The following is a 26,980-nucleotide window of genomic DNA, read 5'->3' as shown; positions in this document are numbered from 1 at the left end:
CCTCAACTTATCCATCTACCTCCTTTCCCACCACTCTGCCCAATGAAGCCTGGTATTTCAGCCTTGTTCTCACATCCCTGCCTTGAAGCCATCTTTGTTTGGAGAACTCTCCCAGCCTCCTGCCCCAGCAGCCTTTGTGACCTTCCACCCCATCTCCTCCTTGACCTACTCAGTCAGAAATCATCTCTTGCCTACAACACTGAAGCACCTTACATTTATTAGTAGTGGTATTATGTAAATGAAGTATAGCACACATCATTCTAAAAATGATTTGAGCCAATTGACAGAAAAGCTATGCAATGAGATGATAAAAAGATAAAACTAAAGAAGGCAAGCCAGTCAGGAAAGAATGTCACAAAATCCTGAGTAATAATTAAAGGCGAGAGCTTCCCGGTGACATGAGCAAAGAGGGACCTATGCTCCAAAGCCGCAGCACATGACCTTTCACCTGTTCCACATGTTTAATTCTGGGTCATACAGTCATGGGTGTACCTCACCGGCTAGAGGTCGAGGTGTCTAAGGATCAGCGGTGTGGTGCAGCCACCTCAGACCAAGGAGTGGCACATACAGACCCCAGCGAATGTTCTTGGAATGGAGGTGTGTGTACCTGAGTTTCATAAGGGTTGAAGTTCCTCTGATGGGGCTGACTCTGGAGTAGGCAGCTGAGCAATGAGAAACCTGGGGAATTCAAATATGCTGATAGAAAGCTGGTCAACACTGCCCTGTGTGGCTGCCACCCTCAGGCCTGGCAGTTAGACCCACAGAGCAATGGTCCCTGCTCCACAGGACCGGGAAAGCTCCAGAAGGACACATTCTCTGAATTGCCTCACCCCTTATCTTTTGCATGTGGCTATCATGAAAAGTGGGGAAACTGAGGCCTGGAGAAGCTAAGGTGCTTGCCTAAGCTGACACAGCAGGAGCATAGCATGCCCATAAGGTCCCTGTCATCTAAGGATGCTGGCAGGGTCATGTCTGAGGGGCCACCAAAACTGGCACCATTAATCCTGCAGGTTACTCCTGCAATTCCCAAGCCGAAGTGTTTTCTCACTTTAATCAGTGTTTTATTTGGGATCCTTGCCCCCTGAAGGGCTTCCCACAAGAGCAAGAGTTTAAAAATTGGACGAATAAATACAAAGAAAATAAATATTGAAGGCATACAGATAGGCAGGCAGAGGAGTCCTGCTGGGACACAATGCTCAGACCTCACAGCAGCCCGAGTCCTTCCGGGCTGCCTGTCACCCCCAACAGGCCTGTGCTGCCACCATCACACCCTCACTCACATCCTAGGGCAGATATGGCCCAGCTCAGCTGCTCCCCATGCCAACCACTTCCCTGTGTGACCAGGGGCATTGCCTGTCCTCTCGGGCCTCTTTCCCCCACTGGGCAGTGAGAGGCTGGATTCCAGGGTCCCTGAGAAAGCCCACAATAGAAATTGTACTTTCTCCAGCTGGAAAGTCAATATCCTAAGTATGGTTGGGGGATTAAAACAAGTGGGGGCTCAGGCCTTCAATTACAGTTCCACTGGGGCTAGAAGGATCTGGTTGAGAGCACTTACTTTGTGACTGTTTCCTCTGGGGTTCAGGGTGGCAAAGGGCAACTGGTAGAGACAGAAGGGGCATGGGACCACCTGTGGGTGGACTTGGAGAATCACCGAGGAAGGTCAAGGGTGATTTTACCTCATTTGGCAGCCCACACAAGCCAATCATACACCTGCTCTTATAAAACACCTTGGACTAACATTTGTAGAGCACATGCTACAGGCCAGGTTTGGGGCTTTATACACAGTCTCAGAAACCCTCACACCAGCATTCAAAAGAAGTATTTCTTACCCACTTTACAGATGAGAATAACTGAGGCTTCCAAAAGGGAATTCATTTGCCTTAGGTCTAGGCCACAAAGTTAGGAAGGCAGCACAGCTCTGCTCTTCCTGACCCAAGAGCTGCCTGGTGTGAAGTGGAGATTATTTCAGACACACAGGCCAGACTGGATGGGGCAAGCATGTTAGGACAGCATGAGGGTAAGGCTCCCAGGGCTAAAGGAGGGCACTAGTCCTTAGGTAGCTGCAAGTAAGCACCCTGACTCCCCAGCTATCCAAAAATGGTATGTTGATCACACTGAATTTTTTTAGTGTTTTTCCACCATACCATTCTCCCGTGCCTGTGGTATTATCTATGCTAGAATCTCATCTAATTTGGGGTCGGCAGCATCACAGGTTGAAGATTTAGTTATTTTAGGTTTCCACTATAAATATTTCATGGTGTTCCCACTCAGCGTTACTTGGGGACCACAGAGATCCCCAGCACACACAGGCATGAGATCACTGGCAGGGAGGCGCTGCTGCCATCACTGGAACCTTGGGGATGCCAGGGCCTCTCAGTTCTCAGCCTGGAAAATGAGGCAGGTGTGCAGGATCTCATCTTGACCCAACACCCTAAGTTCCTATGACTGGGTCCACAGCAGGAAGGAGTAAAGATTGATGAAGAGGAATGGCAGACCCTGGAAGGGGGGCTGAAAGCTCCTAAAAGGGCCCTGCCCAGCTCTGCCACCAAGAAATTACCAGGAGAGCAGGAGAGGGGGAGGTGACGGAAACAGAAAGGCACACAGTGGGCAAACAGGTGAGAAAGGGAGAGGAAGAGAGCGGCAGAGAAAGCAGAGGAGAGAGATGGGTAGCTGGGGCAGGGCAGGAGCGGGGGAAAGACAGAGTGAGAGCTTGCCCTGCAGACTCTACTACTATTTTCTGAGCTCCTGCTCATGTTGCCTACCCAAAGTCCTAGTCTGTCAACACATCCTGACCTGTCTTCACTACCACCCCACAAAGCAGGGTTTATTACTCAGAAGGGTCAAAGGACTCATGATGGGTCACCAAAGAATGGAGTCAGAGTCCTAGTGACTTGCCTGTCCCCAAGTCCCTGCCTGTCTGAAGTCCCTTTGCCTTCAGCTCCAGAGCACAAAGCAGCTGAATCCATTTCATGAAATGATAAAGCATGTTAGTAGAAAGTATACCCACTCACAGGCAGCCGTGGCCATGGTGCTGGGAGTGGGGTGGAGGTGGGGTGGGGTGAGGCCAGTCTCAAAAGACCTCAATGGGCCTTTCTCCCACAGTAGTGGTCACGCCCATGCCTGGAGACCGACCGCCCACCTGGCCTTCAGGATCCAGCTCAGGGTCTCTTCCCCCATGCAGCTCTTCTCAAGCCCCCAGGAAGACGTTGCCTGCACCGCCCCTCTGCAGAGCATTGCTGGTGAATTTACCTCTCCCCCTTCCTCCTTTAGATGGAGCTTCAGCAGCTCCCCCCATTCTACATTCCCCAGGGCAGGGTTGGGGCTTACACAGCTCAGCACTCCTAGGCCATCTTCACAGTCCATCAAACAACTGCTGAGACACTTCCCAGAGCAGCTCTGACCCCAGGTGAGGCTCTTTACAGAGGCTTCATGGAGGAGGTGTCACGTGAGCTCACACTGAACTACACACACATTTCCACAGGCCAAGTAAGGGGTAGCAAGAGAGCATTTGACAGAGGGAACAGTGAGAAAAAAGGTGTGTGGCAAGGACTGCCTGGACTGGGCCATGTGAGAACAGTTAGGGATTCCTACTAGATCCCTTCCACCCCAAATCCTGAGGGGGCCAGGACACTCACTCCATTCTGGCTTTCTACAGCTAACCCCTGCTGAGGTGTGAATGGCTTATAATGGTCAAGGTGTGAGCTGCTAGTTGGGGGAGCTCAGTCCTGGGGAGGGGAACTGTGCACAGGGGACCCTGAGGGGAGGTGTCAGCACCCAGGCTGGGCTCCAGGAGAAAGGCAGCTGGTTGGCAGCCTCAGTTGTCTCCTGGTCTGCCTGCCTTTGCCATCCCTCTCTCTCCCTTCTCTTATTCCTCCAGCTGCCCCACAAGGAGAGAACCACCAACCTGAAAGAGAATTGAGATCATGTCCTTTGTCATGTATAATTATTTATTTTCTTGCTCTAGATTCTGGCAGAGTTGCTGCCCCCTCACCCTCTCCTCCCCCTGTGTGTGTGTGCCTGCTGCCCCTCCTCCTGATATTCCCCACCCTCCCAGGCCCAGAGTCACCAGCCCCATCTCTTAGGTGCACTTGGAAAGTCAATCCTCTCCCAAAGGTGCTCATATGGCCTCTTAGCTGGGGCTGGACTGGAGGGTGCTGACTGGGCCATCAGACCCCTCTGGCTGCTGCAGCTGCTTCTCTCTGGCCCTGGGCATCACCTGGTCCCCTGCAGTTGAGGAAGGAATGCCCCTGCCTGCGCCATCCCACCAGAGCACAGTCCATCTCAGGAGGTACCAGCCTGCTGGCCAAACCATGGCCCCAGGCCATTTGAGAGATAAATTATGAATTTTAATTGTCAAAGTATCTTCATATTTAAAGGCTTTTTTATATAGGCTCTGCCCTCCAGGAATGGTCGGCTTCATGGGGAGAAGCAGGAATGGGGCAAAGTCTAGAGGAGGTCACCAGGATTACAAGTCCCAAGCCTTGCTCCAGCCAGTGCATCCCTGCCCTGCTGTGTAATCTTGAATGAGTCCTGGATCTCTCTGGACCCTGCCTGCCCCTTCTCAGGGTGGTTCTCAGGTGAGAGAACAGTCAGGAAGCTGGGAGCTGGTAGGGGGAAGACAGGAGGGGCCATTGGTTCTGGGAAGCTTCCTTGCTGTCTGTGGAACCCACCTGATTGAATGGCACCCCTACTTGGATTGGAGCTGCCCCAGAATTGAGAAGAGGTAGGCAAGCACCCATGTGGTGACCTTAGGGGCTCAAGGAAAACCCAAGTCCTGCACCCCCTTATTTCCTTTCTTATCTCCCTCCAGGTTTGAAATACCAATCCAGGCTCTAAGGGGGCAGGAAAGTGCCCCTGAAGGCCTCCAGCCCCATCCCCTGCCCAGGTCAGTGACCACTTGGGAGGTGCCTGGCAGAAATGCCTGCCCCATCTCCAATCATCCAGACATCATTCTAAGTACTTTACATGTAAAAATTCACTTAATCCCAGCACAACCCATCAAGGTAGGTCCTGTTATTATCTCCACTTTGCAGATGGAAAAAAAACAGAAGCACAAAGTAGTTCTGTAACTTGCTTCAAGTCACATAGATAGCATGATATGAACTCAAACATGAACATGTTAATCCTATTAGGTTGGTATATTATTGCCCTTTTACAGATTAGAAAACTGAGGCACAGAGGTAATACAACTTGCCCCAAATCACAGTGATAATTGGCAGAGCTGGGATTAGGCCCGAGGCAGTTAGGCCCAAGGTTGTCCAGATTCAGGTTCAAGGGCCTGAATATTATTTTCATTAGCAAGTAGCCTTATATTTTGGGCCCTAAAATCCTCATTCAGAAGAGGGAGTGGCAGACTTCACACTGCCCTCACAGACTGGAGCAGAGAGTTCACGGAGAGGGGAGGGAAGAGGCATTTATATCGAACATATCTACTCAGTGCTTTGTACAGTGACCCCACCAACCCTCACCACGTACCCTGTGAGGAAGGTACCATTAACCTCATTTTACTGATAAGAAAACTGAGGCTCTGAGCCATTAGCTCATCTTCCCAAGGTCATTGGGCTTTTCTGACTCAGAGGCATGATAACTCACACACAGGTGAGGAAATGAAGACCATCATCACACAGATGAGGAAACAGAGGACCACATGCACCAGGGATCTGTCCAATGTCCCACAGCATCTCAGGGCTGGGCCTTGGAAAAACCTCCACCTTCTGACTACAGCCCCCTTCTCTCCCCAGTGTCATGCCTGGTAACATGGTGGGGCTTGCTCAGGAACAGGTAAACAGTTGAGTTATTTCTGCCTCAGAAAGGGGAAAAGATTTTAAAAACAACCCCCCGATACATCACAAACCAAGATCCAGTGAGTTATTTATAACACAGACAGGCTAACTTTAAAGAAAAACTCTTGCCCTTCTTCTGGCCCTGACTGTTCAGAGCCCTCTCTGGTCAACTGGATCTTGGCCAACCCCTTGCCTAAGCCCATTTTTCCAACCTGGTATACTGAGCTCAGTACACTTATGGGTGCTGTGTTCTGCTCAGATACAATCACAATGCCATCACCCAGCTACCTGTTTCCGAGAGGCCCAGACTGGGGGGCGGGCACTGGCACATCTGCAGATCGCTACGGAATGCCCGAAGAGGATGCAAAGAGTCCAGTGCAGGCCAAAGGGGCAGAGCCGAGACCCACGAGCAGAGGCACAGAGGAGGCCCATTAGGCTTGGCGTGAGGAATCAAGTGGCAGATCAGATGGCTCAAGATGTCTTGGTAAACAGTGAGTGAGCAGCCTGTCATGAGAGGTCCAAGGATCAGAGACACTGAAGAAAGGCTGTTCTGCTGGGATCCATCCCGCAGCAGCCCTTCTTAGCTCTGAGATGCCCTCATCTTGCATCAAAGTAAAGGGATTTGAGATGGCCAGCCCCTCAAGTGTACCTGCAGCCCTGTGCTGGGCCAGGCAGGGGAAGGCTGCTGGCCAGGCCCCACTCTTTCCTAGAGTTGCCAGCAGGTTCTCTGCAGAGGGAAGCAGAGGAGATGGCAGAGAGATTAACTCCCTGAAATGGGGAAAAATAAACACACACACACTAATAACATGTAATAAGTGGTTGGAGATGAAGAACAATGCCCTGGTAATGTTACCCTGGTGGCAATCAATTTGGGTTTCACATGAAATAGGCATAATTATTCTACCAGCCCCGTCACTCCTCTCTAGCTAGATTCAGGGGCCCCTGTCCAGGCAGGGAAAGGCACCAGGCCGGCAGAGGGAGCCACTCCAAATTACCTTGCCAGTACTGGGCTTCTCAGCCCCTGTGAGTAGGCGGAGGGCTTGAGGGCCTCATGGAGGGCCTTGAAAATGCCCAGGAGGCAGCTTGCTCAACCATCCCTCAGCCACTCAATGGTAAGAACCATCAGGGAGGACTCCCCAAGGAGGTGGGAATGAAGGAGGAAGAAATATACGTTCGTTCTATTCTGTTCGTTTCTCAAGTCACCAAACTCTTACTGCGTACTCACCAATGTGAAGCCGTCCATTGTGCCAGGGTGTAGAGACCAGGTTTTCAGGGTCCTGGGCATTATTGAAATAATGAAGTGCAGGCTCCCTCTATCTCCCAAGCTAGGACCACCCCTGCCCATCCTGGGGTGAACACAGAATTACTGAGGTTCCTTTGACTCTAAATGCACAGGGATCAGGCTCTCCTTGCCCTTTTTCCATTCCCTCTTCATCAGGGAGTCCTCCCTGACTGTTGTTGCCCATCTTTCAAAGCAGGGGTTGTACAGACAGCATCCCTACAACTGGGGAAACTGAGGTGCAAAGGGGATGATCACTTAGTGAGCATGTGATACACACTGGCTGATGCTCATCTCAACCCCATACACCAGAAACCTTGAGTTCCAGAAATGCAAATCAAGACCATAATGTTGACCATTTTATAGTAACGATGGAGACACCTGAGCATCGGAGTGCTGGGGAGGGTGCAGAGCAACAGGACATCACCTCCTGCTGGGGACACATAAAGGATTCAATCACTTGGGCATGTTTTCGAGTAAAGGTAACTGCAAACATGCCTCTAGCCCATAATTCCATCCCAGCTCTGTGCTTCAGGAGACAGGACAAGTGGGCTCCCAGCAGCACTATTTGTAAGAGCAAAAAGGAAAACAACCTACTAACGGAAGAACAGAAAATACACTGTGTTGTGTCCAAATGACAGACCACTGTGCATCAGTGGAAATGAATGAACAACATCTACTATTATTTGCAACAATAGAATGCTTACAAATAGAATGTTGGATAAAAAAAGCAAATTCCAGAGGACTGTGTATGGTTTCATGTTCTTTTTACAAAGTTCAAAAATAACTAAAACTGAACAATTTCTATGTATGAAAATATATGATTTTAAAAGGCATGGAAATGCTAAATAGATAATTTAGGGTAGTAGTTGCCTAGAGAAAGTGGCCAATAGATAAGGTGAGAAGAAGCACATGGGAGGACATACCTCGTTATTAAATGCTAGCATTCAGGTTGGAGAGTAGGGTCACAGTGTTCATTGTATTGTTATTATTAATACTAAATACATTGGTTAGTTAATTAGCAGGCCACACCCAAAACAGTGAACAAGAGCCCCAGAGCAGGGGCCAGGAGGAAGGCATTCTAGCCTGAGCCCCATGCTTGTTAGCAGGGACTTGAAGCCAGGCATTCCACCTCTGTGGCTTTGTTTTCTAGCTATACAATCAAACCTCTGTACCCCTTGCAATGGTAAGACTGAGAGCACCTCACTGATAGAAACTATGAGTAGCCAGCATTTCTTGAGAGCTTACTGTGTACCAGGTATTGCTCTAAATGCCTCCCATACTTAATCCTCATGATGACCCTAGAGGTAAGCACTGCTGTTATCCTCACTTTATCGATAAGGAAACTGAAGCCCAGAGAGATGAAGGAACTTGCCCCAAACCACAGAGCCAGGCAGTACGGAGCTGAGATTTAAACTTGGGCATCTGGCTCCAGGGTCCAACCTCAACAACTTCACTATAAAGTGACCTGGAAGGAACTGAACACACACGAGGAAGAGACTGTTGTCAGCACAACCCTACCAGGCCCATAGCACCCGAGGATATTCATTCACTCATTTATCCAACACAGAAACAAAGGTCGGCATCAAGAATGGTTTGAATGCATTCGGAAGTGAACTTGCCCTCACACATGTTCTCCAAAGAACTGTCCCCGATTCTGCTTTCTGTGTGTCTCTTCAACATCTGCTACTACCTCAGGACCCACGCAGTCTCTCTTCCTGGAGACCCCTGGCCGTCTCAGCCCCCAGGAACAAGTCCCATCCTTCTCTGAGTGTCTGTTTGAGAGCACCCTGCCTTGGTTCTCCTCAACCTCAACCCCTGCCTGGGGCATCCTTGATGTTACCCAGGTAGTCCTTGCCACCAGCCACCAGCTGCTCCCTTGGGCCTCCCAGTGTCTTGGGGGCCGGACAGAGGAGCTCAGGGAATGGGGACAGGATTGCCCAGGATGCTCAAGGCTATCCATGGCAAGCCATGGGAAGGCCTAGCCTGGAGCCAAGCAGGCAGCTCAGCCAGGATGTGTAGAATAAATGCATGAATGAATAGGCTGGTGTGATACTATGTACAATCCAACGTGATTCTACTAGTATGCTGTGGGTGCCTGGAGGAGGATCAGTGACTTAGAGCAGGCAGGGAGGCCTCCGAGAGGAGCGGCCAGGAGAAAGGAAGGAGAGGAGAGGGCCGCTGGATCAAGCCAGGTGATGGGGGGATATGCAGAGGGACTTACTGGTGGTAACAGAGCAGAGAGCCATCGGGAAGGGGGGTACCCTGGGCTGGAAGGCCATTATCCTTCCATAGACGTGTCACATGCAGGGCAGACAGACCAAGAGACCCAGGAAACTAGCTCTGACTCTGAAATCACCCCTCCTCCTGCCTCCCCTTCCAGGCCCTTCCCTAGCCCCACACGATCCACTTCCTCACCCTCCATCTGACTGCCTCATGCCCCATGGGGCCCCTGCACAAGTCACTTTACGGCTTCACTTCTCAATAGCTCCGACCGTCATCTTCCAGCTATTTGCTTGGGTAGGTGCCTGGAGTACAGCACCATCGCTGGTACCAGGTATTCTGTCTGACTTTATGGTGAACACCCATATGTGTGTGTGTCCCTCTAGAGTACTGGGTTTTAGAAAACAATATCTAATATAGGAAAAATGGATATTCAGAGGCAGGGGATGGAGCAGCTGAGCATGGATCAAAAGGGACGATTACAGGGGGTACAGTGGTCTCTCTAACCTCCCTCCAGTCACAGAGGGGCCCTCAGCCCACAAGCCATGCATGATACGTGGGCCCCTTGGAGTCAAGACCCACTCTAACTCCAGGCTCTGGGAGCACTGCAGCCTGGACCAAGCCCACCTCACACTTAAATAGGCAGCGGGTGGGAAAACGGGCCAAGATAACCAGAATACAACCGAGGCTGCCCTGGCCTTTGCTTAGCCCCACTCCAGGAGGGGCAGCTGGGCACTGCCTGGAATCCCCATCAGAATTCCAAGGAGTGTTTGGCCTATCCCTTCTGTCACCTCATTTCCTTCCTCCTGCCTCAGGCCATGGGGAGAAAGGAGGAAGCCCAAGCAAGCTGTCCCAGCAGCCCAGGTGCTGGCACCTTCCCAGAGGTGTGAGGTCTCTTTTGAGAGCCACCTGGCCCACACAAGAGTCTGGGACAGCTAACCCTTTCTTCCCTCGCCAGCACTCCTCACTGGGTGAGGGGAAGCCCCAGGTTCATTGCTCCCTGGGCGAGGAAGGCCCTGGTGCTGGAGCTGTTAGCATAATGACCAGTAGGGCTGTGCCCAGAGCCCAGGGCCAGGCTGCATGCCCTCTGGCAATCCAAGCCAAGCAGAGGAGAACCGAGGGAGGGCTGGACTGGCAGGGAGGGGGTTGTCCCCCACTTCAGGGCCTCCTACCCGCCCACCCCACCAGGGCAGAGCTGTTCCCACCCTCTAACACATCCCTTCTTCCCCACCCCCACCCCAGGAGCTCTGAGAACAAAGAGGAAATGCTGCTGGCTGGATGGGGCTGGGCTGGGGGGCCCAGGACAAGAACTGGGAGGGAATGCCCATTGGGCCTGGCGCCTCCACTCCTCACAGTGGGAGCCACCTGGAGGGACACATCTCCTGGGGTCCCTTAGCCACCTGAGGGGTGGGGGAGCAACAGAGTTGGAGGCTCCCTTCTTATCGCCTTCTTCTCAGCTGGTTTCCACCTCCCACCCACCCTGCCTCAGAATGAAAAGTGGGGCAGGAGGAGGTGAGAAGCTAGGGCTGAAGACAGACAAAGGGGAGGCCCCTAATGGGTTCCTGGATTCTCCACAGACCCAACCCCTCTCCTCCACTTCCCCTACCTGCCATTGCCCCTTTTCTCCTCGCCACGGGGGTTGCTTCCTGTAAGGGAAGGGCGCTGCCCCCCAGGATGAAGCTTGTGGAGAAAGCTGGTCCCTGACCTGCGTCCACCGGTGCTGGCTCGGGTGCATGGGGGCATCTGTGGTCTAAGGGGAAAGGCAGCCACCCAGCCCTCTGAGCAGGGGTGTACCCTGCAGGGTGAACAGTGCTCAAAATGAGAGGGGTGGCGGACCAGCAGGACTGGGACTCAGGTGGGGGGGGGGGTTCCTCCACAGCTCCCTGGTCCCAGCTAGCCAACTAGGATTTGTTGAGGTGGAGGAAAGGGGAAGGAAGAATCTTCATTTCTTGGGCTTGAAGAGGGTCAGATCTGTGACGCCCCAAAGGGGGGTCTGGGTAGCACTGTGGTGGCCCGCAGTTCCAGGGGGCCCACGGCGGCCGCCAAGGGCGCTTGGCCAGGGGCTGCCCGAGCTCACCTGCATCTCTGGCCCGCCGTCTGTCTGCTCGGCTCGGTCACCAATTGCATGTCTCTCAGGCCAAGCCACAGCCCCTGCCCGGCTCTCTCCTCCGTCTCCTCCTCCGCCGCCCAGCAGGTCTGCCCTGCGCCTTCTCGGAGCTGGCCCTCCGACTGTCCTTCCGACCCGACCCGGCAGGAGCCCAGCCGGAACCGGAGACCGGGCTGGGCCCCGGGGCGGGGAGGCAGGAGGCCGCGGAGCCGGCAGACGGAGGGGCGGGCGCGCTCAGGACGTGCTCCACGGGCCCCACGAACCTGGTTCCGCGTCCGGAGCCGGCCTGGCGCCGCCGCTGCCTCTGCCGCTGGGGCGGGGATGGAGGCCGGGAGCGCTCCGCAGCGGGGCCGGGGCCGGGGCTGAGGCCCGCGGGCAGCGGCCACGCATGCTGCCCGGAGCCCCGCGTTAGGAAAGGCACCGACGCGGCGCGGGTGGGGACTCCGCGCGCTCCCGGGCCTGGACCCGCCGCCGCCCGCCGCCCGCCGCACCCGCTCCAGCGCAGGCTCCGCCCGGGCCCGGGTCCGCTCTCCGCCGCGGCGCGGGGAGGGACCGCGAGGAGCTGGCTTGGGAGGGCGGGGGGCCGAGGGAGGGAGGCGGCGTGTGAGCCGCGGGAGCCAGGCGGGGGAGAAGGCTCGGCCGCACCACCGAGGAAGGGGGAGGCGAGGAGGGGGCGGGGGGAAGGGGGCTCGTCTCCTTTTCGCGAAGGGGGCGGGAGCGAGCAGCGCCCCAACACTGCTCTGCACCCGTAGGACGGCGAAGCTGGCCAGGGGCGCGCCCGCCTCTCGAGGGAGCCGGCGCCCGGGTGTCCAGCCTTGCACACGGCGCGCCCCTCCGGGTCCGGGCTCAGGGCCAATCACTGGCCAACCTGACCCTCCCTCTCGTGTGCGCGCACCCTCTGGTGTGGCCGTGTACGTGTGCATGTGAACCTGAGTGACATGTAGAGTCACTGCACACTGCCCTGTGAATGGACACGGACGTCAAGGGGTAAAGCTCCCCACCCGGTCAGGGTGGTTGGGAGGATGGTCCGGAATCTCTGTCCTGCGCCTTCCCCCCTCTTCTCAGAATGTCTGCGAATCGCTGGAAGGCCCACAGGCTGGCGTCCTAGGACCTAGGGGGTCAGGCACGCTGGCTTAGTGGCGTTACCCCAAACCAGATCTTGCTCCTCCCTCCCCCTTTGCAGCCCGTTCCCGCCCAGCCGGTTTCCTGTCCAGCAGAGGGCAGCAGGCCGCTATGTAAGACTCTGGCCACAGCTACTGCACCAAGCGACTAGGAGGGGGCAGCATAGAGCTTCCCTCCGGGTTCCGTGGGCCCTCTTCTCGTACCCTTGCAAAGGTCCAGGAGGTCCTGGGATGGGGCCACATACTCAGATGGGACCAAGGAATGGGACCTCCCCTCAGACATCCAGATCCTCCTGGACCAGCAGACAACAGAGAGTTGGCTGGCAGGGGTGTCCCGGTAAATAAAGCATGCTTAGTGGGCTAAGAGCCCTGGGACCTCACCTCCTTCCACTGTACATTCCCTTCCACCTCCTTGAAGCCAGCACTTTAACACTAAGCTAGTTTGACTAGGATACCTACTAATGCTGATATCCGCCCCCTTCTCCACAGTTGGGAGTGCATTCCTTATCACACTAGTGCTCCTGCTACCTTGGGCCACAGGAGTAGGGGTTCTGACAGGCAGAGAAGAAGCTGAGGCTGGGTGGAGGAGACTGGCCCAAGGCATCTCAGGCTTAAGACAGACCCCAAGATGCTGTTCCCAGTGCCTCCACCCACCCCTCCCATGGCCACCAGTCTGCCCCCATCTCCAGCACAATCTTGCTTCTCCACTGCTCAGCCTCATACACGCAGCCCAACGTGTTGCACAGACCTTTTGTTCCAGCTAAACCGATTCTGCGTACCTCTCAGCCTCACTGCCGCGCCACAGCTAGGGACAGTCTTGCCTGGAGAACGAGCTCCTGTCTTCTGTGTCTGTGTCCATCCTCATCCTAGGTTTCGCTGGAGCCCCCCTCCTTGCAGAAGCCGATGCTGTGCTGCTGTGCCCTCTGCATTCACCCTCCAACAACCCCGGGAGGAGACGCTGTACCCCTGTGACAGAGTCACGGAATCCCGAACTCAGAGAGATTACTGACTTGCCTGTGGTCACATAGCTGGTAACACGCCTGGAAAGGGAATTTGAATCGACTTCCGGGCTGAGAAAACCAGTAGGCGGCAGGCTTGGCTGAAGGACTTACATGTGGGAGGGGAGGAGAAACGGCACAGGAGTCCTCCTCCCCTCAAGAGCCCAGAGAAGGCGGCTCCCTGGTCCCTCCACTCTGCTGCCTGAACCCCAACACAGGCTCCGGGCTCCCCCGCCCGGGCTATTTGTGAGTTACCGGTGTGCTCCTGACTCCCGCGCCGCCTCCTCCCACCAGCCCAGCAGGAATAGACAGGCTCACGCTCCAGCTTGAAGGCCCCACTGGGCATGAGCGAGCAGACCTGCAGGGGGGAGGTGAGGCGGGGGCGGGGGCTATTCCTGGTGTGGCATCTGACTCTGGAACAGCACAGCCTTGGCCAGTCTCCACCCCAGACTCACCTGCTCCCTGCCTCAGTAACCTCGACAGAGAAGTGGGAGTGTGCCCAGTGTCCCCCAGATGCTGCCTGAGGATGTTGGCATCCCGGGGTAGGGTTCTCTGGGGCCCAAAATGACCCTTTTAGGGGTGACAGCAGAGATGTGTCTGGGAGGAATTGCCCTGCAGCCTTAGTTCTACATTGCAAACAGTATCCAAGCCATTTCCCTTCCCTGTTTCTCCAAAAGAAATGACCTGTACCAGCATCCCCAGTCTTATTTCACCAATGGAAATAATGGGAAGGGAGGCTTTAGGGGGAAGAACTTGGAGAAAAGGCCTTTTTGAGGATCCAGCCTGGGCTTGGTGAGAGTGCAGGTTCCTGTCATCAGAGACCCCCTAAAAGGGAGGCCTGTTACTGGGCCCTCCCTCGCCCAGTCAGAGCCTCTACATGAGCTGCAGAACAGTCTGGAGAGCGGGCCCCAACCTCTCAGGGGTCCCGGGGCCATGGGGACACATGGGAGTGGCCCAGTCCGGGTCTTCACTGACACAACCAGGAAAAAATACTCAGGAGCTACCATTCAGGTTCACCGACACCTCCCAGCCTCTGTCCTCGCCGGCCCACCTGTTTGGCATGCCCTCTCCCTGTCTCCACCTGTGCTTCAGGCCAAAACTAAGGCTGTTCTCTTCTATTCCGGTCTCCTCTCCCCGGACTGAAATGGCCTCAGAGACCAGGCTCCAGTCTCCTCCCTCTCTGTCCTCAGACTAGGAGCTGCCAATGGTAGGCCCCAAACAACATGTTATCTGGATGGGCACAGAGCAGACCCTGGGCTTTGGGAGTGAAAATTCAGCAACTCCCAGTCACTCAAGAGCCGATAGCTGTGAGAAAGAGCCAGCCTGCTGCAATCCGAGTCCACACAGCAGAGCAGAGAAGCTGGAATGGGTCTAGCAGGGAACTCTGGAGAAGGGGACCGGGCCCTCTAACATTTATTCCTCCCCTATGGTGAGCCAGGCTCTGAACTATACCTTATGTACTTCTCATTTCAAGACTGGTACTTCTATCCCCATTGTACAGATGAAACAAACTGAGGCTCCCAGCGGACTGTTGAGCTGCTCAAGTTCACTCTGTGTGCAAGACGGCCAGCTGGGTTTTGCCTCTGATGTCAGAGCCTAAGCCCTCTTATCCCCGACTCTGGGGGAGCTGAGGATGCAAGGTGAGGCTGGGTCCCCCGAGAGCACAGGAAGGAATGGGTGGCACACAGGCCTGCCTGTATGCCTGCTCTGTGCTGGTCCTGCCTCTTGCACCCCAGCAGCTTGTGGGGTTTTATACTAATGATTATTTCTGAAGGCACTTGAAATTAATGACAGCTCTAAAATGGCTGGGACAGTGGAGTCACTGCTGAGACCTCTAATTAGCAAGAAAAACAAAGACCAGGAGTCCAGGAGGTGGGTGGGGGCAGGGCAAACAGCACGGGGGGTGGAACAAGAGTGGGAGAGTGGGTTGGAGCCAGCATCCCGCTGGAAGTGCCCATGTCCCACTTTATGCTGTAAATTTGATTCTGAGCTCTCTTATTGACTTGCTGTGTGACCCACCCCGGGGAAAGTTTCCCCAGCTATGCAGTGAGGTGTTGGCTTGCGGGGTCTCTAAGCACAGGTCTCTGTGGCCCTGTCTGGACACTGGGGAGAGTGGGATGAGGCCTCCCACGGGGGCTCCTTGAAGGACCCTGAATGGCATCTGTGGCTTCAGCCTCCTAGGGACGCAGGGTCCTTCCTGGACTCCTGGTCTTTGTTTTTCTTGCTAAGAAGAGGTCTCAGCAGACTCCAATGCCCCAGCCATTTTAGAGGGGTACCCAAGGGCACAAAGGACAGCAGAGAGCTGGAGATTGAGGTGCTTCGAGCAGTCTCTTGGAAGCCACAGCTTAAGTCCTGAGCTCACCCACGCCTCCTGCAGCCCTCCATGTTAGGGTCACCGAGGCCAGTGGTATAGTGAAGTCCCGGAGACCCAGGCTGGAGTCAAGTGGATCAGGATATGGCAGAAAATCCTTAGATCAGAGCCCCATGCCGGTGCAGCTATGGAGGGGGGCAAGGAATGGGGACACCTGCAGGGGCGGCAGGAAAGCGCCCTCTAGGAGGTGGATCTGGAGCTTTGCTATTCATGCTGCCTGTTTGCACACAGCACAAGTACCCCCTCACATGAGCCATGGGGATAGCTGAGCCTAGGCTCTTGGGAGAAGTTGTGCTGCCAAGCCTGGAGCCCAGATTCCCAAAGATCCAGGGAGTGGCCAGGGTAAGGGCTTTCCTGCTGCCTCTTAACCCCCGCCCCAAGAGGCAGAAGGGACTCAGGAACACCAGGATTCCACCGTGCGTGTTACAGAGGATCCGGCCAAGGCATCTACATGGGACAGGTCTTACTAAAGGTCACTCCTCCAGGGACACCCCAATTCCTTATTCTCCACATCCTGTCTGGAGCACAAGGAGGGGCACTGGGGCTCAGCTAAAGGGGACATCTTTGCACAGTGGCTGGTTCAACTGGATGTGGCATAGACTGGTTGCCACGAAGGGACATCTATTTGGGTGCGGGCTGAGGCCAAGGCTCCAAGGACAGGGTGTGGAAAGCCCCCCTTAATTCCTTGGAGCATCCACTTTCCTGGCAGTTCCCACCACTGGCATGTCTTGACATTGACAGCTTTCTCAGTCCCTAGACCTACATTCTTGCATTCTTTCCCTTCCTCGCCTTCAAAATCAGGGCTCTATGTGGCCCCCTTTTTCCAGAAGCCTGTTCTAAGCACCACAGTCTCCTTTGTGTCCTTGGGCACCTCTCCGAGTCTTGGTTTCCTCCTCTGTAAGATGGGAATATCAGTAAAAACCATTTCACAGGGTTAGTGTTAGGGTCTCATTACTTAATATATATCCAGTACTTGATGCTGGGCCTGGCACACAGTAGGTTCTTGATAAATGCAGGTATTTTCATGGTTATGATACTTTCTGTTATGCTTGCTGTCTGCCCCTGAGCCTGTAGGCCCCCTCGTCAAGGCCCTGGCAGCATTCCACTAGGAGAGGCCTCGGCCGGGTTCTTCATCCTTTGAGGATCAGGAACGCCCAGAAGGCTGGGACTGATCTTGTGTTGCCTCCAGTTTCCACAGACAGCCCAGAGTCCTGATTCCAGAGGGTGATGTGTACAAATTAAAGTCGACTGAAATCCATCAGTCAGCACAGACCAATGGGTTTCTCTGCGGAAGGGGCCAGGAGTACTCTTAAATCCTCAACTCCCACTTCCCCTCATCTCAGGGTCTTGGTCACCCACACCCCCCACTGGAAATACCCCAGTCTCAGCAACATCCACTTATCTAGAAGCAATGGAGGCAGCAGCCTCCACTACTTGGAATCACACTAAGACCCAGGGGAGTCGAAAGGCTCTGTAGAGAGACAAGGTCCCAGGGCTGGGCCCTGCTCAGCCTATTCACACAGCCCTACTGAGCTGTGCACCTGGTTGCTGCATCCATAGCAGCTGAGAAGCAGGAAATTTGTCTGGGGCCAGTCAGGAAGGGGGCTTGTTAGCCCTGCCCACCCCAAAGCACCTCTGGGAAATACCTGATGTTCCTAACCTTGCAGTTAGTTCTTCTTAGAACACAGGGAAGTGTACACTCCATTACACACACACACACACACACACACACACACACACACACACACACACCACTGAAATAATTAAATTGAGAGCAAAACAAAAAAGCAAATACAAAAGGCAGTTAGTTTTTGCGAAGGGACCACTCCCTGGTCTTTGGGAATCTGGGCTCCAGGCTTGGCAGAACAACTTTTCCCAAGGGTCTGGGCTCAGCTATCCCCATGGCTCATGTCAGGGGGTACTTGCGCTAATGTGTGCAAACAGGCAGCATGATTAGCAAATCCATTTATTAAGTGCTTGTCCTGAGCTCTGTTGTGCAGGAAACTTGTTTATTAACTGAAGTCGGAACCTATTATTAACTTAAGTCAAAAGCAGTATGGCAGCTCAGAAGGTCTCCAGCCTCAGGGCCAAGCAGTCTTGAGTTCCAGTCCTGGCTCTATCTCTAACCTTGTGATCCTAGGCAAGTCATTTCACCTCTCTGCTCCTCAGTTGCCCTGTAATAGGCAGCCCCTAAGATGACCCCAGATAGTCCCTGCCTTCTGGTATCCTGCCCTCCCCACTACGTGTGCAATCCCCTACCCTCCAGTGTGGCCTGGACTAATTGGCTCATTTATGGCAGAAGTAATACCACTTCTGAGATCAGGTTACAAAAAGACTGCAGCTTTCATATTTGGTGCCCTCTTTCCGTTACATGCTTGTTCTCTATGACAGAGGCCAGTTGCCATGTGAATAGCTGCTCTGTTGAGAAGCCTGCATGGAAAGAAACTGGTGTCTCCAACTAGCACCTCACAAGGAACTGGGACCTGCCAATAGCCACATGAGCAGTCTTGGATGCAGGATGCAGACCTTCCCCAAGTCCAACCTTGAGATGACTGATCCTCTGGCTGACACCTTGACTGCACCCTTGTGAGAGGCCTTGAGCCAGAGGCACCCAGCTAAGCCTCACCTGACCCACAGAAACTCTAAGATAATAAATATTTGTTGTTTTAAGCCACTGAGTTTTGGGGTGATTTGTTACAAAGAAATCGATAACTAATACCTGCTCCATCTGTAAAATGAGCATAAAAACTCCTTTCTCCCAATAGGACTGGGCATTGAGACAATGCGGGCAAAGTACCTGCTGCCAGCCTGGGTGAGAAATGACAGAGCAACTAGGTGCTTATCCAGTAGAGTTGAAAAGATACACACACTGTGACCCAACAACTCCCTCCTGGGTGTACAACGGGAGAGATATGCCTCTAGAAGCAAGTACAGGAACACTCCCTGGGGTACCATTGTTGGGAGCAGGCATGAACAGAATGTGTCACAATCGCACAGTGGAATATTATGCAACAGTGAAAACAGATACGCTGGAGTTACCTGCATCAGTGTGGGTGACCCCACCACCACTATGTTGATGAAAACACCCAAGACATGTATAAGATAGTACCATTTACATAAGGTTTAAAAACAAACCCTAGACTGTGTATGGATACCTACATATATAGGAAAAATATAAAAACATGCATGGGAATGATCAACACCAGTGTTATTTCTGGGGAGAGAAGAAACGGAGGTAGTAGAGTTGGGCCTATCCCAAACCCTACACTCCGAAGTGTTCACCACGAACAGGTACAGTGGTTCTCACTCATTTAATTCTTTCAGCAACCACATGGGGTCCATTCAATTATTATATCTTCTTACAGAGGAAGAAATGGAGGCTCAGGGTCTCCAGGGAGATATTCCTGAGCTTTCAAGTCCAGTGGGAGGCCAGGGCTTGATTCCTCAATTTGCCACTATCTAGGAGAGGCCTTGGTCTATTCTTCTGTAGAACAGGAGAGACTTGCCCCCTTCTCCCTTCATAGGTGTGGATCGAGATGCTTGGAAAGTCTGTGTAAATCAATCTGAAATATTTTCAGAGGCCCCCATGAGCCAAGCCTGGAGCAAGCTACATAGTAGGGGAGACTAAAAACAAAAAAGGTATGGACAAGAGAAGGTGTGAATTAGAAGATAATTCAATTCAACACAATTCAGTTCAATTTTACCTCAATTCAGTTCACAGACAGACAACGGTTAAGGTTAAGGAATATTACTTGAGCATCCACAACATAATGGACCCTGTATTTGGTGCTTTTAAAATTTATCTCACATAAGCCTCAACCACAACCCAGTAAAGTAGGAACTGTTATTATCCCCATTTTACGAATGAGGAAAATAGGATCAGGGAAGGTAAGCTACTTCCCCAGGTCACACAGCAGAGCTGAGAGAGTCTCTCCCTCTCTTCTACCCTGCCCTCTGTTTTGTTCTGGGGGCATAGATGGAGGGCTCAGGCCTTGCTGCCCTTGGGGGCCCCAGCCCAGAGCCAGAGGGTCTGGAGGAGTTGGGAGGAAAGGGAGGTGTGTATGGCTGCAGCAGTCAGGAAGGGTTTCCTGGAAGAGGGGGTGGGACCAGGGCTTCAGTGGGCTCACTAGTGGTAAAGCAGGTGGAGGCATCCCTCCATCCACATCTATCCATTAATTCACTCAACAAACACTACAGCTTTCTCTGTGCCCCAGACAGACCTGGTAGAGGAGGAAGGTTCAACGCAACATGATCCAGGTTGAGGTGAGGAAAGGGTTGGGAGTCATGCACACACTGGGGGAGTCATGCTGGCACTGGGGAGTCATGATAACCAGGAGGTAGGAAAGGTGACAGTGGCTGAGCTGAAATCCAAAGGGTGAGCAGGAGTCAACCAGCTATGCAGCGGGGCATGGTGCTCTGAGCAGAGAAAACAGCAGGTGCAAAGGCCTGGCCCAGAATGGTGGGGAGAGTTAACTGGCCTGAGTGGTTTCAGCTCAGTGGAGGGGGGTGGGGCTGAGGCTGCCACCTTCTCCCTCTCAGGTAGAGTGTCTGCCTGCTGTGTTCTCTAGCCAGCTAGGTCCCCAGGCCAGCACAGCCCTGTTAGGCAGGCTGGGCTCTCTCCAAAGGGATTAAGAGCAGGGGAATTTGAACCATAATAGTGTATGTAATTATGTACAAAAATGAAGGAGAGCTCCTTCATAATTGATGGTGGGAGAAAGTAAATATCAGCAGAGGCTCCTAGCTGCATCACTCCATTCCATCTGGCTGGGACTGAGGGCAGCTGCCTGGTCACTAATATGCCTATAAATTATTGGAATTATAAGATGGCCCATACGCAACTTTTTAGACATGTCTAACGAAGGGCAGTCAGTGCCTGGCATTGCATGGACTTGCCCACACCCTCCCAGATTGCAGAAGGAGATGGATGAGGGTTGGGTGTGGAGAGAGGCTGAAATCTGGCTGCCCCACTCCCTGCCCACTCTCCTGACCCACTGTGGAGTCAGGGGGTGGTGGGAAAGAGAGGCGGTCCACAGTCATAAAGAGTCAAACCGGGCTGTGAGCTCCCCATCACTGTGATGTGCAAGCAGATGCTGGACAGACCTGCCACAGAGGATGCTAGGGAGGCCTGGAGAACTCTGAGGTTCTGTCCAGTCTGATGTGCCGAGGCAGCTTGGGGTGCTGGAAAGAACTGGACACATGGGTGCACATCCAAGGAAGCCTCCTGTTGGCTGTGTGACCTTGGGCCTGTCACCTACCTCTGAATCGCTTTCCATTCACACACACTACCTGGGGAGTGTGGAGACGATGCAGGAGAGTGCCCTACTGTGCTATTCCTGGTGCACAGTAGGGCACTCCCTCTCCTTCTCTCATCCACCCCAATCTCACAGGGCTCCGAATTAGATCACCCAAATTTCATCACCAAATTTTTGCATCCAAGCCTAAGGAGACTTCCCTCCACCAGGCCCTGTTTGTGCTTCACTGAGGCCTGAGTCCAGGCCATTAGTAAGAAGGGAGGAGCAGCTGAGGAAGGGAACGTGTCCGCTGCCAGTGCTTGGCCCACGCTAGGCTCCACCACACACAGGGCACCCATCGCCGGGGAGCGGAGAAGAAGGACGAGAAGGCAGGGCTCTGGAGCCAGAGCTACCACCACAGAGAGGCTTATGGGGCGTGGGAAGGTGGGAGTGGTGGCTGGGAATCATGCTACTTTGGCTCCTTGATGGTGGAGCCACTGTTTCTCAAATTTGGGGTCTGCAGTCTCTCAGATGCAGCCTGACTTGGGCACTGGGGTGTCCCTGGTGTACTCAGCTCTGACAAGGGCCTGGGGAATGTGCCCTCACCTCAGCCTGGCCCTAGCAAAGCAGGCAGACCACCCTGTGTAACCCTCCCGCAGGCACACAGGGAGCAGGGCCGGGCCCAGCACGTGGGCTTTTGGCAGCAGACAGGCTCCGGTCCCCCGCCCCCAAATACCCCCGGGAGGTCATCAGTTCTGTCAGTAGTTTCCTTCTCCCCAAAGAAGGGAATCCTGGAAGTTCTTCTCAGCTACACTTTGGGCTAGGGCTCTCCTCCAGGGGTTTTCTCTGCACCCCTTTATCGTATCTTGTGCAGCCTTGGTCTGTCCCACTATGGCCTGTTTTGCAGATGCACAGAGAGGCATTGCAGCCGCCCAAGTCAGAGTTGAGGCCTGGAGCCTGGGCCTCCTCCCTTTCCCCGCACCACCTGACTCAGCCCCAGGAGGAGGTGGGGGAGATTATGGCATCACAATTGGTGCTCAGCGTCATGTTGTGACAGCCACTGTGGTGGGGTGTTCTCAGGAGCTCTCTTGCTGCATGAGAACTCGCAGCCATTGGCACGTGCCTGTCTGGCACCTGCCCAGTGGGCTGGGGGCAGCTGGCAGCAGGTGCCTACAGTGATAGCCAGGTGCCCTAGTCTGAGAGAAATGGAGGCATCTTCAAGGGACAACTCCTGGGACTGGGTGCTCATTCTGAGCCCTAAGGACATCTTTGCCCAGGATCACATAGGTCATATGTGGGGAAGTTAAAAGATGTCTGTCTGGTTTCAAAGTCTGCACCAAACTGAATGGGGGAGCATGCAGAATGTGCCCCCAGCTGCTACAAAGAACTGGGCAGGGTGCTCACTTTTGGGGGTGGGCTGGTCAGGTCAGACCACAACCCCTCATGGCTCTCACAGATCAGCATCAGCCCCACCCTGATAGCCCTTCTCTCTCTCTCTCTCTCTCTCTCTCTCTCTCTCTCTCTCACACACACACACACACACACACACACACACACACACACATACACACACACTCTGGCTGACTCTCCTCTCAGAGGATCAGGGGAGAGAAAGGCAGAACTGACTCTCAGCTAGTGACAGGTGAACCTGACCAGTTCCCCTGAATGATGCTGAGGGCTGAGAAGGAATGGGGCACAGGAAGGTTACCTGGCTGAACCAGGTAGGAAAGCAGGCCCAGGGGGTAGGACCGGGGGTTGTGGTAATCCTCAAAGGTGAGGAAGGCAACCTTTCCCCCTTATCTCGGTCAGGCCTTTATAAGGACTGCTGGAACCATCAACAAAAGGTTGCACGGAGGGAAGAGAGGCTCGTGGGGCATGTGGAAGGCGGTATACAGGGAGGGAAGCCCTTGAGCTTCTCCAGGGTCTCTTCTGGCTATGTGACTCTAGATGCCCCTTCCTGCCATTCTTGGGTGTGCCACCCCACCAGTCATAGCCTGGGGGTCAGGGAAGAGGAGGTATAGAAGGTGGACTACCCCAAGCTCTATGGGTTAGTGTTTACACCCAGAGAGGAGCCACAACTCTAGCCCAGAGATAGTAAGCCAAGGGGAAATCTCAGGTAGGGATGCAAGAAACCAGGGCATCCTTCCTGAGAGCCTGTGCCAGCCGCCAGTAGGACGCTTGGGCTTTTTGCCCTCCTATCTCATCCCCCTCTACTATGGGATTGGATAGGGGGATGACGTCTGCAAACAGGAAAATGGGTGGGTGTGAGGAGTGGGAGAACCTTCTAGAATATGGACCCCTCTGAGCAGAGCACTTGAGTGAGTCCTTTCCCTAATCCAAAAGGTCATGAGATTACGTGACATAATCCACTCAGGGCCTTGGGCACTGAATGGTCAGCCCTCAAGAGAGTGACCACTATGGTAGAGTCTAGTTGGTGCAGTAGTGTCTGCTTTGTGTATGTATCCAGTTTGTTGTGTTAGTGGTTATTAAAAATACGAGTGGCCTGTGCACGAATTCATGCACATTGAAAGGAAATTAATTAGAAGAAATATGTTAATATCACTATTCGCCCTTGCTCTATAATAAAAGTGTCAACCAAATTCACGATCGACAATGACAGATCGAAGCACATGCATGCGATTGGTGCCAGCAAGAGCTTTATATGTATTGTGTATGCGCAAGTCAACGTTGAATTTTAAATTGCCAGTGTGCGTCATATGTACCGGCCGGTTAGTTGGTCAGATGGTCAGATGGATGGACAGTCAGTCACTTAGCCCTTTATATATATAGAAAATATAATTGTGTTGTTTGGCAGATCTATGGTATGTGTATCACTGTTAAACACGAGGTATCATCTCTGTTGTGTGTATCAGAGTTAAGCTTCCTGAGCAGGACTTTTCTGCATCTCCCACATTCTCCAAGGCTTCTTGCCACAGCCAGAAAACTCAAGTCCCCTTTTAGGGCTTCCTGGCTGTGCTGGGGAAGAGCAGCCCCTGTGGTCTGTATCTGGGCAGTGCCAGCCCTCTCTGTCCTTTCTCTGCCCACATTATCCTGGAAGCCTACAACTGGCTACCAGAAGCTGGAGGGCAGGTGGATGAGGGGGTGCTCTGGTTCTGGGGGTCCCAAGGGCAGACCTGAGCATCTACCTGCTCCTTCTGGGCCCCCCACCTGCTTGAAGCATTTCTGTTACCTGGGAAATGAGGGTGGTGTTGGTGGAAGTGTGAGTGACACCAGGAGGGCAAGAAAGAACTAGCACATGTACCTGAGGTGACAGGAAATGAGCCCAGGGCCGGCTAAGCTCTAACTGACTTCTCACTGGCCACTCCTAAAGCTGGTGAACACAGCGCTTGACTGGCTCCCTCAATCCCTTCAGCAATATGTGCAGACGGGGCTGTTGTGCCCATTTAACAGATTAAAAACTAAAGCTCAGAAAAGGGAGGTGACTTGTCCTAGTAAAGCCAGGACCAGTGGCCAGGTCTGGCCCTGGTTACATTCACCGAGTTTTAGGGTTGGATAGAGGACCCCTCTCCATTGGCTAAATGATGTGGCTCAGACTGGCTGCCCAACGTGGAATGATCTGGAAGGTCTCAGACAATGGGAGGGCCCCACACTCTCAAACCAAAACATGGGCACAATATACTCAGATGCAGTGTTCATATCACCTGCTACGGCACGAAAACAAGCCATAAACTTCTGCACTGCCGTGATGGCTCATAAGGCAAGTAGAGAGAGGGCCCTGGTGTGCCCTCTGGAAATTTCCTAGTGCACACCCAGACGCTCCTCCTCCCAGGACTGGCCTGTCCGGAAGCCTTCATCCTTCCCCAAAGAGAGCAGGGTCAAGAAGACCACCCAGCCATTCTCCAAATCAGGGGCAGAGTTGTCTGGGAGGAGGCAGCCCTGGCCAGCCAGCTTGCAAAGACTTCATACATCACAGCTCATGATGCAGGGGTCAGGGAGGACCCTCAGGGTACGCAATGGGGAGGGGAGAATGGGGGGCTGACCTTGAGGCCTGCTCCTTCTCACCATCTCTCCCTAGAGCAGCCCAAGCAGCAGGCAGAGGGTGGGCCTCATCACTCATCCTCCCAATGCCTAGCTCTCTCTCCACTCTAGAACTTGGCAGGGCCATTTTCACATTAGTTAACAGGCTGGGGGAGGGGGTGCTTGCACACCTCATGGCTAAGATAAATGCCAGCAATGCGGCAATGTCTGAGTGTGAGAAGCACCATGAACAAATGAAGGCAGGTTGGTCCCTGCAGGCCCTTAGTTACAGGCCAGCACTCACTTTGTACACACACATGTTTTACTGGTCCCACTGGAGAGCTGACTCCAGACCCACTGTAGAATGGCTGGCAGTCTTTCCTTAGGCCGGCAGCTAGCTCTGAACTGAAGAACAGAGAAGCAGTTAAACACCTTATTGATAATTCTCCCCTTGTGGTGGACATTAGCCAGCCTCACTCAGGTGTGGAAGAGGAGACAGCATGGGAGCATAAGATCCCAAGTGGTTCTCAGACACTTACACTGCCTGGGGGTGCCAGGAAGCCCCAGGAGAGCCGCGGCCTAGTTGGCAGTCCAGGGTGAGTCCAGTGAACGAGTGAGTGTATGAGCAGGTCTCAGTTTCCCCATCTACAAATTGGGACAGCACAGCCTATATTGCCTGCTTCATCCATGGGCCAGCAACATGAGAAGGGTGGTGAAGGGTCTTCTGCATGAGCCTGGTGGGGGTGTGATGGGGACAGGCATACCTATGGCTTCCATAGTTAACAAGCTGGAGGGAAGGGGTGACTGTATATCTCATGGCTAAGATAAATGCCAGCAACATCTGAAGTGTGAGAAGAATTATGAACAAATGCTTGTTCCTACTTGTCAGGGGAGTGTGGCCCCACCCAAACACAGCTCCCCCCGCACACCACCACACACCAGCCTGCAGGAAGACCTGGGCAGGCACATGGATACACTGCCCACCATGGGCACACATGCTAGCACACTCTGGTTCTGTCCCCAGAAGGAGTCCTGATTCCCAGCTCCCTGCTGTCATGGCAACCAAGAGAGCTGATTGGGGTGGGGGCGGAAAGTGGTGAGGAGACCAGGCTGTAGCTCATAATTCATCCAGAGGCCAAATTTTCCTTCCCTCTTCCCTGTGTCCCAAATATAGTCACAAATCTATGAGCAGGAGGGGCATGGCAGGAACCTAGGATTTCTCCACTTCCCAGACGGCCAGAGCAGAGGCTAGCCAGCCCTCCCTCTCGGGAGTAGCTGTGGCAGAGCATGAACCCATATTCAGGGCCAGCCCCTGGCCCAGACTCCCCCGACTGAGTCTGTGTGATATTATCCCAAATCCATTCTCACGGCCTGAAATTACAGCGTGAGAGATTTCCTCCATGTGCCTCTGAGGCACCTGTCTCCGTAAGTGACTGAGCTGGGACCAGCTGACAGCCAGCGAGGCATGTTCATCTAAACTGGGCCCAGAAGGAGGCAGGCCCTGCCACAGACCCAGAGGGGAAATGTAAATGTCTAATTCCAGGACCTCCTATAATCTAGGCGATAACTTGTTTCACACTCTCAACAACTCTGTAAGGTTCTGTTAGCTTCCCCACTTTACAGATGACAAAACAGAGGCACAGAGAAGCACAGAACCTTACCCAAGATCACAGAGAAGTAAGTGACAAAGCTGGAACCAGCATCCAGGATACACTCTAGCTGAAGAGTGTGGAGGCATGAAGAAGACTTCAGGCTGGGTGGCTATGTGGTCTGGGACTCGTTGCTCTAACTGCCTCCTTGATAGGCACTGATTCTGAAGCAGGGAGGGCAGTTTCCCTATGGGCCTCCCTAGTGGGAGTTTAGAGGTTGGTGAGTGGCCCGATGAGAAC

General features: G+C 53.6%; 1 protein-coding gene across 3 annotated transcripts in view; it reads right to left on the bottom strand.

Annotated features, from left to right (window-relative positions):
• The window catches only part of LINGO1 (leucine rich repeat and Ig domain containing 1), a 225,741-nt gene that overhangs the window by 5,318 nt on the left and 193,443 nt on the right, over positions 1 to 26,980 (bottom strand). The window contains exon 1 of one of the 3 annotated variants that reach the window (XM_079769710.1): positions 13,293 to 13,406. The exons of 1 other annotated variant lie outside the window; for it this stretch is intronic. Coding sequence is in view for 1 of the 2 variants with exons in the window: in XM_079769709.1 (XP_079625835.1) it covers positions 11,363 to 11,368 (6 nt within the window). In the remaining variant the exon portion in view is untranslated. Of the gene's footprint in view, positions 1 to 11,362; positions 12,150 to 13,292; positions 13,407 to 26,980 lie in introns of those variants that run through there. One more of the 3 variants, XM_079769709.1, reaches the window with a different exon arrangement.

Source organism: Cnephaeus nilssonii (genome assembly GCF_951640355.1).
Source record: "Cnephaeus nilssonii genome assembly, chromosome: 4".
NCBI classification, from domain to species: Eukaryota; Metazoa; Chordata; class Mammalia; order Chiroptera; family Vespertilionidae; genus Cnephaeus; species Cnephaeus nilssonii.
This window is presented reverse-complemented; position numbering and strand designations above follow the sequence as displayed.